This window comes from Macadamia integrifolia, chromosome 7, assembly GCF_013358625.1.
Source record: "Macadamia integrifolia cultivar HAES 741 chromosome 7, SCU_Mint_v3, whole genome shotgun sequence".
NCBI lineage: Eukaryota > Viridiplantae > Streptophyta > Magnoliopsida > Proteales > Proteaceae > Macadamia > Macadamia integrifolia.
This window is the reverse complement of record NC_056563.1, coordinates 36,682,689-36,700,580: the sequence shown is the minus strand read 5'-3', so window position 1 is coordinate 36,700,580 and position 17,892 is coordinate 36,682,689. Positions and strand designations below refer to the sequence as shown.

The 17,892-nt window shown below is 37.4% G+C and overlaps 1 protein-coding gene across 1 annotated transcript in view; it reads left to right on the top strand.

Moving 5' to 3' along the window:
* The first annotated feature begins 3,205 nt into the window (after positions 1-3,205).
* LOC122083128 (B3 domain-containing protein Os07g0563300-like) overlaps positions 3,206-17,892 on the top strand; it is a 35,418-nt gene continuing 20,731 nt past the window's right edge. The window contains exons 1-10 of the mRNA XM_042650827.1: positions 3,206-3,562; positions 4,361-4,442; positions 4,626-4,724; positions 10,378-11,216; positions 11,473-11,569; positions 12,293-12,467; positions 14,829-14,908; positions 16,251-16,298; positions 16,404-16,667; positions 17,650-17,699. Of these exons, the coding sequence (XP_042506761.1) occupies positions 3,435-3,562; positions 4,361-4,442; positions 4,626-4,724; positions 10,378-11,216; positions 11,473-11,569; positions 12,293-12,467; positions 14,829-14,908; positions 16,251-16,298; positions 16,404-16,667; positions 17,650-17,699 (1,862 nt within the window). The 5' untranslated portion in view covers positions 3,206-3,434. The remainder of the gene's footprint in view (positions 3,563-4,360; positions 4,443-4,625; positions 4,725-10,377; positions 11,217-11,472; positions 11,570-12,292; positions 12,468-14,828; positions 14,909-16,250; positions 16,299-16,403; positions 16,668-17,649; positions 17,700-17,892) is intronic.

Genomic DNA, 17,892 nt, shown 5'->3' with positions numbered 1-17,892 from the left:
ATGAGATCTGTTTAGTTATAAGGAAGAGAAATTTTCAATTCTCTAAGAAAAACTTTTGTAATCATTACCTCATATGATTATTTCACTGACTCTAAATTATTCAATGTTTGGTTATTAAATTTTACTTTAACCATCCATAGAAATTCCTCACATTTGTAAAGCAAAAAATTACGTCTAAACAACACTCATTTACTTAGAGGGCAAGGGTTTATACAATGGTACTAATTTGTGCATATGGGAAACCCCCCATGTTGAATTGTCAATTAGGAATGAGGGTTTACACGGAGAGACCCACCCACCCTCTCATGTCTTGGTGTGTAGAATTTTTCACACACATGCATCACACGAAAGTTTTGCCATTACCAAAATAGTAAGAAATTCAAATATGTTAAATAATCATGTTGGTTAATGATTATAAAAATTTCTTTTATATATTTAAAAATTTTAACTTTCCTTCCTTTGATTTTAATTGCAGCCAAACGGAGCTTCAATAACTTACACCAATGAATTGAGTCTCGAAACGAAAGATCATCAGTCTTGGGTCCATAGTTTGCATGCATGCTAGGTTATTTGGATTTGTTCAATTGATGACTGAGTTTTGAAAGAAGATAAAAAATAATAAGAATTCAAATTTTTTTTTTTTGACAGACATGCAACAATAATAGTTCAATCGAAAGCCTAGATGACAATTATAAATTGTGTATGGTATAAAACACGAAGGAGGGTTCCTGCACTAACTTAGATGGATAGACGGTCTCCAATATGAATTACACAACAGAGGGGTTTTAAGGAGAGAGAGAGAGAATAGGTGAGGCCCACAATTCTATATCTTTGTGAGCGAAAGAGATTGTACATGGCAACATGCGGTTCTTTTTTTTTGGTAATACATGCGGTTCTTTTACCAAGCACATAAAAGATCAGTTATGTTGCCCTCTCTTTTACCCGTATATATATATATATATATATAATGCTCAACATTTGTCCCATCTATTGCCATTCAAGCTATGTTTGGATGGCAAGAAAAGAAAAATATAAGACAAAAATGATAATTATTCTATAATTTTTTTGTGTCGATCTTTCTCTTCAAAATTTTTTTTTTCTTGGCATCCAAACATCGCCTATTGGTGAGCACCAGTTCTGCAAGTATATGCGATAAGACTTTAAAACATTATTCGTGTAAGCAACTTCCATGTTTGATTTAACATGGTATAAAGGAAAGGGCAAGAAAACCATGTTTGCTTGTGCGGCCATAGGCAGTGGGATGGTGGGGGTAGCATGATCTTTTTGCACTTGTCTATGTCTGGGTGTAAATCCATGCAAGTGGGCATGGTTATTTTCTCCCAAAAGAAAATATATTAACTAAGAAAGAAAATAAATCACATCAAATAACCTCCATATTTGATTTTAAGAAAGATATTTTCATTTTAACTAGATCTTCTCAAGTGTGCCAGTGTGCCTAGTATACATCTAACAGTCAGGGGTGCATGCAATGGTTTTGCCATCTATCTAATGTGCATTGGGCGCACTGAGAGGATCCACGTGTACATTTGACAATTAGGGTGCTTGCAAGTGTGTTGCCAACTATCAAATGTGCATTAGGCGCACTGAGAGGATCTGCGTGTACATCTGACAATCAAGGGTGCATGCAATGGTGTTGCCAACTATCTAATGTGCACCAGGAGCACTGGAGAGGATCTGCGTGTGCATCTGACAATCAGGGGTGCATGCAAAGGTATCGCTAGCTATCCAATATACACTAGGCGCATTGAGAGGATCCATATGTGTACATCTAACAATCAGGGGTGCATGCAAAGGTGTTGCTAGTTATCCAATGTGCACTAGGCACATTGGAGAGGATCCACATGTACATCTGAAAATCATGGGTGCATGTAAGGGTGTTGCCAGCTATCTAATGTGCACTAGGTGCACTCGAGAGGACCCGCGTGTACATTTGACAAACAGGGGTGCATGCAAGGGTGTTGCCAGCTATCCAATGTGCACTAGGCCCAATGGAGAGGATCCGCGTGTATTTGACAATCATGGGTGCATGCAAGGGTGTTGCCAGCTATCCAATGTGCACTAGGCGCATTGGAGAGGATCCGCGTGTATTTGACAATCATGGGTGCATGCAAGGGTGTTGTCAGCTATCCAATGTGCACTAAATGCACTGGAGAGGATCCGCGTCCATTTTCTATAACTCCTGTTCACATCGCGAATCTGAAAACCCTAATTTTGCTACTCTTTGACCTTTTATTTTTGGTAGATTTGGCTACTCCCTTAACCCAAGTTATCCATATAAGCACGCCATTCACTATTTAGAAGGTTAGAGTTTCTATGTATCGAGGAAATAAATGCTTCTTAGTCTCTGTGACCCCATGCTGGACATGATGGGTGACAAAATGACTCCCCACTCATGTGAAACCCAAAAAACCCATCCGCTATCAAGGTTCACGTGCGCCCCTCATTCATTCATTGGCCTCGTGTTGAAGTAGGGGCAACACGGCCAGGAAACGTTCTTCTGCCTCTTTAATTTTCTTTTGGTAAAAAAATATATCCAAATATGATCCAGACCATCCGATGCTGATGATCCAGTGAAATTTGTGAAACCACCCATGGGTCCCACCAGTCATACCATAGTCTCACGCTGCTTTTTCATCAATCACTCACTTACCAGTTTTTCTGTCCCCAACTACCCCAACAGTAGTTCTACCCAAAAAAAAAACTACCCCAACAGTAGGGGTGCGGCTCATCTCCAGTTCAAACCGTACTTTCAAGTAACTGGAGACGATTACTGCTAAGGAGTAAGCGGCGAAAAGCGTGCGCTTTTCCGTGCGTGGGTGTGGCGCGTGGGCAGTGTGAGTGAGAAACTGGTTTTTACGACTTTTACGTGCTGGCATGACGATCGCTCGCTCGCTTGCTCGAGGGTCATGCATGGTTTTATCTCTCTTAATTATTTTTAATTATTGCCGTTTCATATTAATAAATCTCTATAGAAAGATTAGTGGGAAAGCGAAGCGATAAAAACGGAATTTCATATATTTTGTTGAAAACGACGTCGACGTGAAGAGAAAGAACGACAAAAAGCGAAGGATAGAACTTCGAGAAACGAGACCGAAAACCAAAGCAAAAGCAATTAAAGTTAAGCACACAAAGAGAGAGAAAAAAGAGAGAAATAAGGCACGCCTCGTCATCGTGTTTTAAACGACTCCTTTTTTCCCATTTTTCTCGTTTTGCCCTCTCTTTCTATTTGCGAAACGGCAAAACCCCCTCTCTCTCTCTCTCGCGAAACTCTAATCTCACTATGATTAGTGATCATGGCATCACCATCTGCTCATCCTCTCCTTTTCTAGTACTTCTCTAGGGTTTTTATTCTTCGCATTGTTCCTTCTTTTTTGCTTTTCTTTCTCCATTAATTTTTTTTTTTGAGAGCTTCGATGATGTCGTCGTCTTCTGCGAGTAGCGGTTGCTTTAATCCGGACTGTAAAGAAGCGAAACCGGAGCGGTTACGGAAAGGATGGCGCTTACGAACTGGAGAGTTTACTGAACTCTGCGATCGATGCGCGTAAGCAATATCTTTTTTTTTTTCTTTCGTAGTTTTACTCCCTCCTTTTGGAACGAGTTCTCATCTTTTCTTCCGTTTCCGTTGTTGTACTTCTGTTCTGTTCTAATTTTAAGTGACTTGGAATTGGTGGATCGGTTTCCATGGGTTTTTAATGTGTTCCAGGTTTAATTTATGTGATTAAGAGGTTTCGTTGATGTCTAAGCTTCTGCTTTCATTGATTGAATTTTTTGTTAGCTTAAGCTTTATTGAAAGACTATGAGCTTCGTTCCTGTATGGACTTGCTTTAAGTCTGTTGTTTTTAATGAGTTGACGTGTGGAAGGGGAGGTGCTTCAATTTCTGGTGTTTGTTTTGATCTACAATGGTTATTTTCTGACTATTGCATCCACTACAGGATATTTTCTTGTTCTTTTTTTTTTCCCCTTGAGAAAGGCGAGTTCTTTAGAACCATGCGATCAATCTTTCGAGTAATCTGTTTGCCCGCTAGACCCTACTATGATTAATGTTTGGCCATTGAAGTGTCCTGGTAACTTAGATTTGCAGTCATTATACATCTTCTTGGGTGGTTCTGCAGGTCAAAAGGTTCAAGTTTTCTTTCTTAAAGCATAATCGAGACTGCATGTTGAAATGCTTAATTGAATGTATTAAGGGAAAAAAGAAAAAAAAAGAGAAGGGATTAATTGTTGTGGCTGCTCTGTACATGTTGAAATGCTTAATTGATGGTGTCAGGAGAAAGAAATACATTGATTCTTTTATATGTAGATTCTTCATATGTGACATTATAAGTATTATGTGACTAGTTCTGCATATGAGGAGGGGAGATATTGTGAAACTTTTCACTCAGATGCTGCTGGTTGGAGGAACTGTGAATCTTGTGGGAAGGTGAGTTGAAAATTCAACATCTAGTTTTCAAAATTTTCTGTCAGGCCTTTGGTAGATGCATATGATTGCTTTGAACGGTTGACCCTAAATGCTTAGTTACATCTCGCAACTTACATTATTTTCTTTCTTGAGGATGTCATGACTGTTTTTGTTTAATCTTCTAATGGGAATGCTCTCCTGCAGCGGGTGCACTGTGGATGTATTGTTTCATTCCATGCAGTTGTACTATTGGATGCTGGAGGAGTTGAGTGCATGGCATGTGCTAATAAAAACTTCGTTGTGGTGAGAACTCTCTTTGTGTGTGTGTGTGATACCCCATGTGGTGAGAATTCGTTATTTTGTTTCTTGTCTGTTCTATGTTATGCTACCTCTAAGTTTTAATTTAGTTACTGTGAGAAGGTAGATTTTGTTACTCTGCTTGACATTTTATTTTTAATTTTTAATGAGATTTTCATCCAAGAGTATCATTATTGATGCATGAGTTGCTTCCATTTTGACCATCTTTATGTGAAACTTATTACCATATGAGCTTTTGCCTTGCAAATTCTAACAGCTCTTCTTGCTTTGGGGCCATAAAATGATTGAACAAACTGAGTCTAGGAATATCTAGATCCACCTAAACATGGCTCATCAAATTCTAATAATGTATGCATTGTCTTCTTCTACTTTCCCTGAAGAACCCACTGAAATGATTCATAAGCATGCAACTTCCTAGATGCAAATTTAAACTGGACAGTAGACATGGTAACTAATGCAGATGCCTTGGCTTGGCTGGATTGAACTGATCCACTATGTAGGTCTAAGCCAAGACACAACCAACCCAAACCGATATTCTGGTCTTGGTAGTTGATAATTAAGGAAGCAATCTTAATATATTTGATTCTCTTTTGTTTTAGAAGTAGTTTCTTTTGGAATTTGCTAGTTTCTATTTTTAGAGTAGTTTCATTTCAAGTAGTTTCTATTAATTGTTTTGATTTTCCTTTATATTAGACATGTAATCGATGGAGCAATTGAGATTTAGAATATGAAGTTTGAATGGAGTAAATATTGGGAATCTTTGTGGCTGTAGAGTGTTGCTATTCCCCTACCCTCTTTTCTACTTATGATTCTTCTTCTTCTCCTCCTCCTCCTTTTCTGGTTTGTCTTCCCATTTCCTGTTTCTGGGTGGTACCTGCAGCCTTGGACAGTGAGTTCAAACTCATTGGTGTTTCATTGGTTTGGGCTGAAAGTTATTGGGTTACTTCATTACTTGTAGGCAACCTAATACCCAAGGTATGAGTGCTTGATGATGTTTACACTGTGAGAGCTCAAACCTGCAACTCAGGTTCCCTCAAGCTATGCCCAGATCTGAATTCGGAAGGTTATATCTCTCTTGGTTGATGACTGTTGGAGGTGCTAGGGCTTGAGAGTAGAATGGTTTTGGAGTAGCTTCCTACTCCTGGAAATTCATGTGGAGTAGACTAGTGGTGAAGGAGGAATCAGACATGAATCCGATTTGGAGTTCCGTCCCTTTTCTGGTTCTGATGCAAGGTTGAAGAAGGATCATGAGTTCGCTGTTTATTTTTCTTTTATTCTGATTTCCTGTTATACCCTTCTCGCTGTCTCAAGTTCTCTCATATCCCGTATTCCTATTTTGCTTCTTAGTTTATTCCCATCAAATAATTACTAATTCCCTTTAGGTTCCATCTCCCAAGTATCTCATTAATTAATCTGGTTATTTACAACTCTGCCACTCTCTTTATAACTTCAGTTTATTTACAATACTGCCATTGCATCTTGATTATTGAGTTCTCTTATTTGGGTGGGCCCATTAAGCGAACTGAACAGGGTTTTTTAAACCCCGGTTCCACATCAATAACCCAAAACTGGATTTCATGCATAAGGAAAAGCAGAAGGAAAGAGGGAAAAGACGAGAAAAAAAGTGAAACAATCTGCATAGCTTTTCTGTTATTTTTAATTAGGAAAAAGAGATTTTTATAGAAAAGGATGGTATACTAGAGGTGCAGAGAGGTATAGATAAACAAGAGGGCTATTTCTGGGTCAAAAAAAAATATAGGAACACGGGATGGCCATATAAAGTGGATAAGAACCATAAAAATAAGAGGTGGTGATGCAGAGAAATTACAGAAGGGGGCTTATTTTAGAGGAAATAGCCTTCGGTTGGGTTCTATACAGGTTGGACCTTTAATCCAATGGGGTTTTCATTGTAATGGACCATTTAATTGGCCTGAATGCCTAATATGGGTAGAAGCTAGGACTATGAGATTTGTCAAGTAGGATTAGATTAGAATCTTAGAAGTTAGGAATTTGAGTCCATATTTATCTTAAGTTCTGTTCTGTTTTGAGAGTCCTAGTTTCAGTAGGAGCATTTAATACTTATTTTTTACTACTCTAAGTAGTAGTTTGAATTCCAAATCGGTTTAGAAATATTAGGGAGTCAATTTATGAAATATAGCTTTTGGTTTTCTGAAACTTTGGCTACTTTGGATTCAGTAGTGTGCTTGGAGGATTCCTGTCCTGTGTAGTATCTATATTTTTCGTCAAGCTCTGAGTTCAAATATAATCTATCCTCAAACTCCCTGTGGATCCTCTGTTTTCAGTTAGTTTCAGTTCTGTTACTGTGATGCATGAGCCTTTCCTTGGACCAGGCCAAACTTGTTTGAGAGCTCCGACCAAGAACTGGACCTGATTGGGAATTTGGGTCTAGTAGGATATTAGTAGTTTATTTATTTACTTATTTGGATTTATCTTGTAATCTTTTACTTAGGATAGAGTTCCATTCCATTTTTAAATTTAGAGTTTGATTCCATTTAGATTGGGTTAGATAATTAGGAGATGAGTTAGATTTACTTTTATTTCTACATTAGGTTACAATTAAGAAACTTTTAATTTCGTTTTTATAAATATACTTTAAGTTTTAACCAAATTCATTGGAGAAAATTGAATAGAATGAGAAATTGAGTTGGAATCTCACGGTTGTGAGTGTGGTGCGATCCGGTGGCCTTCTTCTCCCCATCTCTCTCTCTCTCTCTCTCTCTCTCATCCATGCAAGATTCTCTTTCTTTTCTCCTTCCTTATTTCCACAGGCTGTCTTCGTTTTCTTTGTGATACAATTCTGTTGTTCTGTAAAGGGTTTGCTGGAACTCCATCTCTTTCACCTGTATCAGTCTATAAATCAGGGAACCACTTCTAATGCTTGAAACGTCATAGCTTGTAGGTTTTGGGGGCATAGAAATCTGTCAGTAGAGAGAATAAACTCAAGTTGCAAAACTGATTTGGTTCTTTCCACCAGTCAGTATCAAGGGCTGGTCTTTTGGTTGATTCTTTGATACTGATTAATCACCAAAATAGGTTTGTTTTACGAGGAATAAGCCTAGGGTTGGGTTCCATGCTTGTTGGGCCTTTGATCCCATAATTTGTCCCTTCTCTTGTTAGTTTTGAACTTCATTAATTTACAGAACTGCCATCTACTTGTTATTTGAGTTGTGTAGTATCCGGGTGGGCCCATAGAGAGCTCAATAGGGTATGTTGACCCAGGTTCCGCATCAGATTGGTTGTATATCATACAAGACATTACTTGTTTGTGCTCTAATTTCATATATAGCTTCTGAAATTAAGCTTTTTGAGATTCTGTTTTCAGTTTCTGAACTTTCTGGTCGATTGTTCCTATTCTAGATCTGCTACTTTCAGTCCAGGTAGGCACTAGTGCTCCTCTGAAACTACCTACTATATTATTGGAATTAGTTCAATTCTACTGGTTGATTTACTTAATTAGGAGGTTCATGGAAAGATTTAGAGTTTGCAAGAAGGATCTCTCTATAGTCTTTATTGACCTAGAAAAAGCCTATGAAAGAGTCCCTAGAGAGCTAATTTGGCATGTACTAGAGAAGAGAAGGGTATCGAGTAAATATGTATATATAGTTAAATATATGTATGAGGATGTGGTGACTAGTGTGAGAACTGTAGAAGGGCAAGGAAGTGAATTCCCAATATTAATTGGGCTACATCAAGGATCAGCTTTAAGCACTTACTAGTTTGCGCTTATCATGGATGATATAACCTGGAACATTCAAGATGAGGTCCATGGGGTATGTTCTTTGTTGATGATATTGTTTTGGTGGATGAGACAAAAGCTGGGATTAACGTCAAGTTAGAATTGTGGACATTAACCTTGGAATCAAGAGGTTTTAAGATAAGTATAATAAAAGATGGAATATATGTTGTGAAGATTGAGAATAGAGAGAGAGGTATCACAAAGTGATCATTTTAGGTGTTTTTGTCAAACTGTCAACTATAAATAAATAAGGTGATATAGATGATGATGTCTCATAGAGGATTGCTGCTCTTCTTTCCGCTGGTTTGCTGCCTTTGTCGAAGGTTGAAGAAGACATCCATCTGTTGCTCTTTTATTTGTCTCCATCTTTCTCGTTTTCCTAAATACCCTTTTTTCTTGTTTTAATTCTGCTTTGTCCTTTGTTTATTATTAATGCCTAGTCTACCCTTATTCTTTAGATACAATTTTTTTTATATCCGTAGTCCCTAGCCATCTTAGTCAACCAAACAACCCCGTTAAAATTCTGGTTATTTACAAAGTTGCCATTCCCCTGTAATACTTGGTCTTCTGTTGATTTGGTGGGCCCATAAATGATCTGAGCAAGGGTTTTTCAAACTCCAGATTGCATCTTTGCGTTTCATCTATATTCTGCCTTTTTATTTCCAAGATTCATACATAATCAGAAAGCCCATAATTTCAGCGATACTCGACCAGAAAACTAGGGACATCTGCGATTTTCTTCTGTGAAATATAGAAAATCTCCTAAAACACTTTATTTCTTATTCTATCGATTTCTTTTGTTCTTATCCTTTCAAGTGTGGTTCCAGAAATTAATTTGCTTCTAGAATCCTTACTAGAATTGTGAACCACATCACTATGCCTTTCCTATATGCAATATTAGAATTTTTTTCTTCGATGGGCTTTGCTACATCCACCCCCCAACCCAAAAAAGAAAAACCAAAAAAGAAGAAGAAGAAAAGAAAGCCTTGGGTGCCTTCAGTTTTGTAGCTTTTGGAAACAGAGAGAGAGAGAGAGAGCTTGCCGGCATTTGGGTTTGGTTGTATTAACTTGGGATCCTCATTCTTTTGTTTAGAACTTGCCGGTTTGAGTATAGATTTACAAACCATAGCATTTGCTTTGGAGTTTCACTGTTATGAGATTCTTTTGTTAACAAAACCGACTTGCCTCTATTATTCCTTTGGTTGATTGATCAGGCAATCAGGTTTGCTGTTCCATCTATCCTCAAAGACCACTTTCAAGTGATTGGAAGGGACATGATGTCCTAGGTCAATATATCTTTTCTTTAAGTGTTCGGTGACAAGTTGGAACTAGTTCCTTTATTTATTTGTTGCAGCGAAACTTGTTGGTGTCTTCATTGAACAGTTCTGATGTAAAAATGAAAAATGGTAATATATTTTCTTGCTCTGTTTCCTCACTTTTTTGTTACTATTCCTTTGCTGAAAGCAGTACCAGTTTCATTTTACCATGCATCTTGCATTCTCTTAACCAGATACGGTTTCCATTTTTTAGGCTTTAAAATTTTTACCATTGTACTTTCAGTATGTAATTCATTTTCTTTTGTATCGAAATTCTGTATGTGATCTAAGGTTCTCCAGAATTATTAATATTCACCCATTTTGGATCATGCTTAGTATTTAATTAATCACCTGTTTTTATGTGTGATCAATCATCTATCGTCATTGTAGATATAATAGCAAACACATACATCCGTTTTGAAATTCTTCGTTATTGTAAAATTCCTGCTTGAAAAGTGAAAGTTATTTCATGTTGCTTCCGCCTGATGCGGAAAATTGGCAACCGTCCCTTGTTTCATAAAAAGAATCCATTTTATGTTATAACCTTTGTGTATCCCTTTCTCAGGCACCAAACCCTGTATGGCCTTCCCCTTTATTTCTGCATCTACCTCTACCTGAGAGACTTAATGATCTCTCTGTTAAAAACTGGAATCAATTTGCTGGACCAAGTGCAGTTGCAACTCAGTGGCATCAAGCACCCAATCTATGGAATGCTGCTACAGCTCAGACTGAATTACATCCAAGGATGACATATGAGATTGGTAGATCAAATGGAATTGATAAACTGATTTCTAGTGAGCGTCCATCTGCCCTGGGCATGGAGAAGATGAAACAAAGTGAAGATCCATCTGAAAGAGTAACATCTAGCAACCCGAAAAATTTTCCACCGGAAAGATTTGCAAATGGGCATGCTGGTATCAACACTGCACCTGCATTAAATTCATTCCATAGGGAAGAAATAGCCATGGATGGCTTGCAACACTCATGCCGCTTTGCAGGAGATAATGAGTCAGTAGAGACGAAAAGGGGATTGCTTGCTGAACCTGCTAGGAACACTCCTGCAGCAGGAATAAACTATGAGGCACATCCAAGTGTAAATATGTCAGTGCAGTCTACTCCAAAGGATGATACATTATCTTCTCGTGTTGGCTTTGGTGTACCTTATGCTTCACCTAATGAGACAAATGGTCCTACCAAGGTTTCTGGACCTCAATCACAACGACAAACGCCTCCATCTGCTATTACTAAGCCATTCTTGGCTGGTCCACATAATGGAGTGGAATCAACTGCTGAAACTCAAGTACGGAATGGAAGACCTCGTGGGGATACTAGGGGAAGACATCATTTGCTCCCACGATACTGGCCAAGGATAACTGATCAAGAATTGCAACAAATCTCCGGAGAGTATCCTCTATTTCTTTTGTGGTCTTTCAATGTAGAAGGATTTCTGGGTAACTTTTTTATGTATTAATAATTATATGATTAAATCATTTCTGATTTTCATCTCAGATTCAATATTGTATCTGGTAATGTTATGTTTTTTATTTATGAGCTAAAAAGTAATTGATTTATAATGCCTTGGTGTGAAATCCTGTCCCTAGACTCCCTACCTTTTCGGTTTGTGTGAAAATTCAGCTTATATGCCTTGACCATATTGAAGCTCAAACTCTGTCATCACTCCTTTGTTTGAGAAGATGTTAAGTGCCAGTGATGCAGGGCGAATAGGGCGTTTGGTGCTTCCAAAAAAATGTGCAGAGGTGAGCCTGTACTTTTTCAAATTGACCTTTGAATGTTTCCAATATTTTATATGCAAAAATAGAATTATGTTCATTATTGTGCTCTTTACTTTCACCACATCATAAATTAAGAATGCGACTGCTTTCTATAGTTTGGAACAAATGCTACAATAAATGTTAAAATCAGTATGTGAAATGTGAATGGTTTTCATCTCAACAATTCCCTGGACTCTTGCTTTGGATATATTTAACTGGTCTTCTGATGCTCAGGAAAAAAAAAAAAAAACTTATTTATTTGAACTATTTTTTGCTATCTTATCAAATGTATCCTGCTTTTACATTCATTGCGAATCTTGTACATTTGTGCAAGCAGTCAATGTGAATTGTCAAAATGTTATATTGCACCCATCAGCTCTGGTACTGATGTTGCTGTGTGCATTTTTTTTGACCTCCTAGCTTTTTTTCACCTTCTGAATATTTTATTTTGTCCAATGAGATCTGTGGAATGTCATGTGGAATGAAGATCAGGTCAGCTGTCTACTGGTAGTTGTCATGTTGGATTCTGGAAAAATTGGGGGGGAGGGGGCAGCGGTGGCCTTTTCGGGCTTTTTCGTTGCTTCATCTTTGTTTCATATAAATGCTTCATGTTTAAACATCATCAAATTATATGAATATCATATGCATTATGTTTCTTTAGGATCTGGATCTAACAGCAGTTATTGATAAGCAATTTCTATGGAACAGGCTTATTTTCCTTCAATTTCACAACCAGAAGGGTTACCTTTAAAAGTCCAGGATGCAAGAGGCAAGGAATGGGTATTCCAGTTCCGTTTCTGGCCCAATAATAACAGCAGGATGTATGTTTTGGAAGGGGTTACACCATGTATTCAGTCAATGCAATTGCAAGCAGGTGACACAGGTATCAATCAAATTCAATTGGAATTAGACATAATTCTTGTTTCCTGTTTTTTTTTTGGTTGGTTAATGGGATTCATCTATCTTGAAGTGGTATACTATTGGCTTTTTTCAAGAGGCATGTGAGGTGACACCTTGAGGGCTTTAGGCTAGAGAAGCTGCCTTAGGGTATCACCTTTCAGAGGATGAGGTGCACACCTTACTATTCAAGTGGCTGCCTCATTCATCAATCGAAAATTGGGTCCTCTTCACAATATTAAGGCTGAAAATGTAATCACTTTCCAATGTCCTTTTAGTTGCCTCATTTATTATTTTTTATGGCATTCAACTTCCATTGAGGATTCAACAAAAAGAGTAAAAAAGAACCCTCTCAATTATATTTCTTGTATAATGGATTCTCTGATGGTGCTGAGCCACCATCTGACTCATTAGAAGCTGTGATCCTTTTACAGATATAAACAGATGACTGAATCTCTGAATATCTTTTGGTTTTTGGCTTTTAAAAATACTTTATCTTTTCTCAATCTACAGGTTGTCATGCAGTCCTACTAAAGGTTTTTTTTCCCCCCCTTGTTTCATTTTAATTCCTTACCCCCCTCTCCACTTCTATACTTGATTTTTTTTTTAATTTTTTAATTTTTTTTTAATGCTTCCTGCTTTCTCCTCTTTTATAATTAAATAAAATTTAATGTAGTATTGTATTTGAAAGACTCAAAAATTGGCAATAGATAAGATCTTTAGCTCAAAAGGATAATTCAGATTATAGGGAATAATGAATAGACTAGGTTATGACAGATGGGAAGGTTTGCTGAAAATATGACTTCAATCGGACGGCTAGATCAGAAGCTATGGGTGATTCCTAGAAGCAAAAGGAATAGGGGTAAAACAGTAATTTAACTCATTTTTAAAAGTGTCTCCGATACGATACGATATCCCTCCGATACGTATCTTAAATTTTGCCAACCGATACGGTGACCGATACTGATACTTTAATCCTTGATCTTCAACATATCTTGGCGTTTCTCCGATACGATATGATATGATACTCTCCGATAAGTATCTTAAATTTAGCCCACTGATACAACAACTGATACTGATAACTACTATATTAGGGTTCAGAGTTGAAGGTGAAGTGCAGGTTTCAGCTATGAAATAGCCTATAAACGGTATCTTAATAGGTTAAGAAATCAGATTCAGGTTAGGGAATGAAAACAGGGATTTAATAGGGTAGGGGCAGATTGGCTGCTGGTCAGAATTGAATCGAATCCTTAAGTTAGGGTTCTTAAGCTTCACTCCAAATTTCAGTCAAATCAGATGGCTGGTTTCCTTGATCTAAAAAAAAAGTACTGCATATGAACTTCTAGAAACTAGTGTTCTAGTTTCAGAAATTCCAGATTTAAGCACTTACTTGTTAATGGCTCTGTGATCAGAGAATGAGAGTAATAACCATTAAAACAGCAACAGTTAGAGAACAATAGCTTGAAGATGATCCACCTGGGCTTCTCATTGCAAGGTGTCAATTAGATCAGACACCATTCCCTTTTCCTTGATCAAGCACAAGGCCTTGATCAAACACAAGAGGTCTTCTGGAGAAGAAGAAGCAAGCAAAGCTTTTCATTAATCAATTTTTGTGTACAATGCTAGCCTCCCTTACAACTTATGTAGAAGACACAAAAACTAACTTGGACACTAAATAGGAAATACCTAACCCAATCCTTAATTAATTAGGTAATCTAAACTGACTAGGAAACTGAAATAATCTGGGCTTATAGAATCCTAATCTAGCCTAAATTAAGACACATAATAACAATTAATTTAGAGAAGTGAAGTCGCTTAATTAGCTAATCCCTTATGCCGGCCCTTGCCTATACCCATATTTTAGGCCTATTATAAAGACAATACATGGGATCAAAGGCTCAACGCATAACCGATTTCGGTGATGAATGTGTATCAGTTTGCTTCTAAAGAGATGGGATTTAGCCTCACATTTTGAGGTTTGTGCCTTATGCATCTTGTGGTTTAACATTCCTTCACATCAATATTGACTTATGGTCTACATTTGTTGCTTCTGTTATTTGTGAGTGATAATGTTTGCTGTGGTCTTGCAAAACTTTGGCTGCAAGGTTATTACCTGGTCTAACACCCCAACTATCTTCATCCTTCTATTTTGTTCTTATTTTATCTTCTGATTATTTGTGGGTATAAATCTGGTGATACTGAGGTTCAGTCCTATTTTTCTCCTTCTCTTTTCAACTTTAAATTCCAATTTTATATGTATTTGTGTATCCATATTGATCCTTGCTTTGTGTGAGCATAGTGGTTGCTAATGATAGTATAGGATCTGATAACTGGCTCTGTTCTTCAGTAACATTCAGTCGGATTGATCCAGAAGGAAAGCTGGTTATGGGATTCAGAAAGGCTTCAAATGTTCCACCATCTGACCAGGTCTGGCTCATAAAAGGGACATTCCATCAATTTTTTTTTTTTTTTGGGGGGGGGGGTGTGTGAAATAATAGAGGAAGAGCATAACTGATAGTTCATGCTGATCTTTTTTTTTTCTCCCTTCTGTGGCAGGATTCTTGTGGTTTTACATGCTCAGTAATATATGTAGTTAAAATGTTGCTTATGTTTCTCCTTATATTTAACTGAATCAAGTTTACATCACTGATGATTCATGCAGATTTTTCATTGTAGCATTTTCTTTGATGGTTTTAAATGCTTGGTAGTATTTATAGTTAACAATGTTCTGGTTGCTTATGTTACTCCTTTTAGTCCAGCTGAATCAGGTTGCATGTTGTAGGATTTAGAAACAAAACCATGTCACTGTGGTCATATGTTCCAAAAGCAAAAGGATTGGTTAGAAGGGTTCCCACATGAGAAAGCAAATGATGCACTTTCTTCTTTTTCACTACATAATCTATTCTTTGTCGTACGTATGAAATTTCCATTTCAGTGGTAGGTTTAGGTGACCATAATCAGATGAAGCATGAGTTTATCTCATTGCTATTACTTGCAAAAATTTGAGAATATCCTGAGCTCGTATGGAAGTTTTCATTCCACATATGCTATGGTTGAGCCTAGGAGATTGTAGGGGGTGCTTTGCAAATATAAATGCTCCTTTAATGGGATGTGTGTCTTAATCGTAACTTTTGTGTGGCTTCATGCAATGTTCTTGACCAACCAGTCAATTTTGCAATTCTATTACGACACTTCTTCTCAGGAGTGCAAAACCATTTGGATTACCAAGTAAGAAAAATATTTTAAGATGCTCAAGTTTAGTGACTCATGTCAATGATTTGGGTGCCCTGTCTTTATGATAAAGGAGTGTACCTAGTGCACGAGGTTCCCAGCACTGTGGGGTCTGGTGCAGATCGTAATGTATGCAGCCTTACCCCTGCTTTTTCTGAAAGGCTGTTTCCTGATTCAAACCCATGACCACTAGGTCACAATGGAGCAATGTTACCATTGCGCTGAGGCCTGCCCTCTATGCCCCTGTTTTTATGATGACACCCAGTAAAGAAAATTTTCTGTATTATGTATGGCAAGACTATGATTTGCTTGGTATAACTGTATAAGATTGTTTGTACATCATGAGGGTGGCCTTTTTGTTAAAAAATACTTGGTGCCTAAATCTCTGATTTATGCACACAAGATCTTATGCTTTTTGTATTTAGTTACCTTACAATTGGAATCTTATTGGAGCCTATGGTTGTAACTTGGTTCAACAAAATTTTGGTTTATGTGCACTAAATAACTGTTGTTTACAATATTTATTTTCTATTGACAGGAGATGCAAACACTTAAGTCTGGGAACAGTGTCCCAAAAAATGGAGAGGTTAATATTGAAAAAACTCAGCCTATCGAAGTTCTATTGACTCATCCTATTCTTTTTTCTTGTAGAGGTAATGCGTAATAAATTAGTTACTCATTGGTCAACCAGGTTAAGTCGGCAGATCCCAGCATCTGGTCCAAAGTTGATAAGTCAGGATACATAGCAAAAGAAGTACCTAGAGCCAAGGCTTCCCTTTCCACTAAGAGGAAAAGCAGCACCCTAGGATCAAAGAGTAAACGACTGCGCATGGAAAATGAGGACTTAATAGAGCTCAAGATATCATGGGTAGAGGCTCAGGGGCTGATTCGCCCACCTCCCAATAATTTTCCTAATATTGTGATGATTGAAGGCCAAGAGATTGAGGAGTACGTGGTAAGCACTTAAGAGTGACTTATTTATGGACTAATTTTTCTCTCTGTTGTTTCTGTCTGCATAGCTAGTCTTTCGGTACTTATGGACATTTAACTAACTAATGCCAAAGGACCAAAAGGGGACAAATAGGAATTAACGAAGGTTTCTTCTCCTATAAAGATACCCCAGGTAGCTGGGTGAACAAATGGTTTGAGGAATTTGACGAAAAACTGCAGCAAAGTTCTTTGAAAATCAATAAATTGTATTTTTAATTTGCTTTTTATCTGATAAATCTCGTGAGAAAATCATAGCTGTATTGATATTTGAAAATAAAGAAGCCATATATGGGTACTTGGGGATATTTTGTTGGATAGTCATTACAACATTCGAGTAGTAGGGGAAAGATAAAAGAAAAATTGTAGGATCAGAAGAGCTCTTATTTGGGTGTTCCATTTTGTAATACAACCTACACTGCAAATCAAGAGTTGTTTGGATGTTAAAATTATCCCGTTGTGATGGATTTTCATGCACTATTTAACAAGTTTTTTTTTTCTTGGGGGCGGGGGTTGTTGCATATATAACTTTATTGATTTATGAAGAACCTGCAGGGCACTGGGCAGGAAAGTAAAGAAAGAAAGTAAAAAAATTTGAAGGCGTGCCCTGGATGTGCAAAGAATCTGCACACCTAGTAAGATATTCCTGTCCTGCACACCTCTTCCTCTGGGATGAGATTTTCCTGGATGCACAAAGGAATTGAAGGGCAATATATATATATATATATATATTTATATTTGATAGTTAGGCCCCAAGGAGAGTTTGAACTCGTGACATCTTAATTTTAGTCTGAAATTTTGTAATAGTAATGCCAGCTATAATCTTTACAATGAGATGGTACTTTCTTGACGCTAATCCTAGTTTTCTGTGTTAACAAATAAAAGTTTCGAACTGTCAAGGCTACCTCTAATGAGGATGTCTGACTTTATTGTCTCTATGTCTCTAACAGGAAGAACCAATAATTGGGAGGCCTACATTTTGTCCAATCAATCAAGTGGGGTAAATCTCTTCACTTTCATAGATTTCTTGTTTATGAAATCCTTATTTTTATCAATCATTTTCAAGTTCTGACTTTGACACATGACAGAATTTCTTTACTTCCTCCTACTATATAGCTACATCCCGTGTTATCTTTCCCAAATGTTCCCTAACTTAACCACAATAGACATGACCTGCACTCATCTAAAAGTTA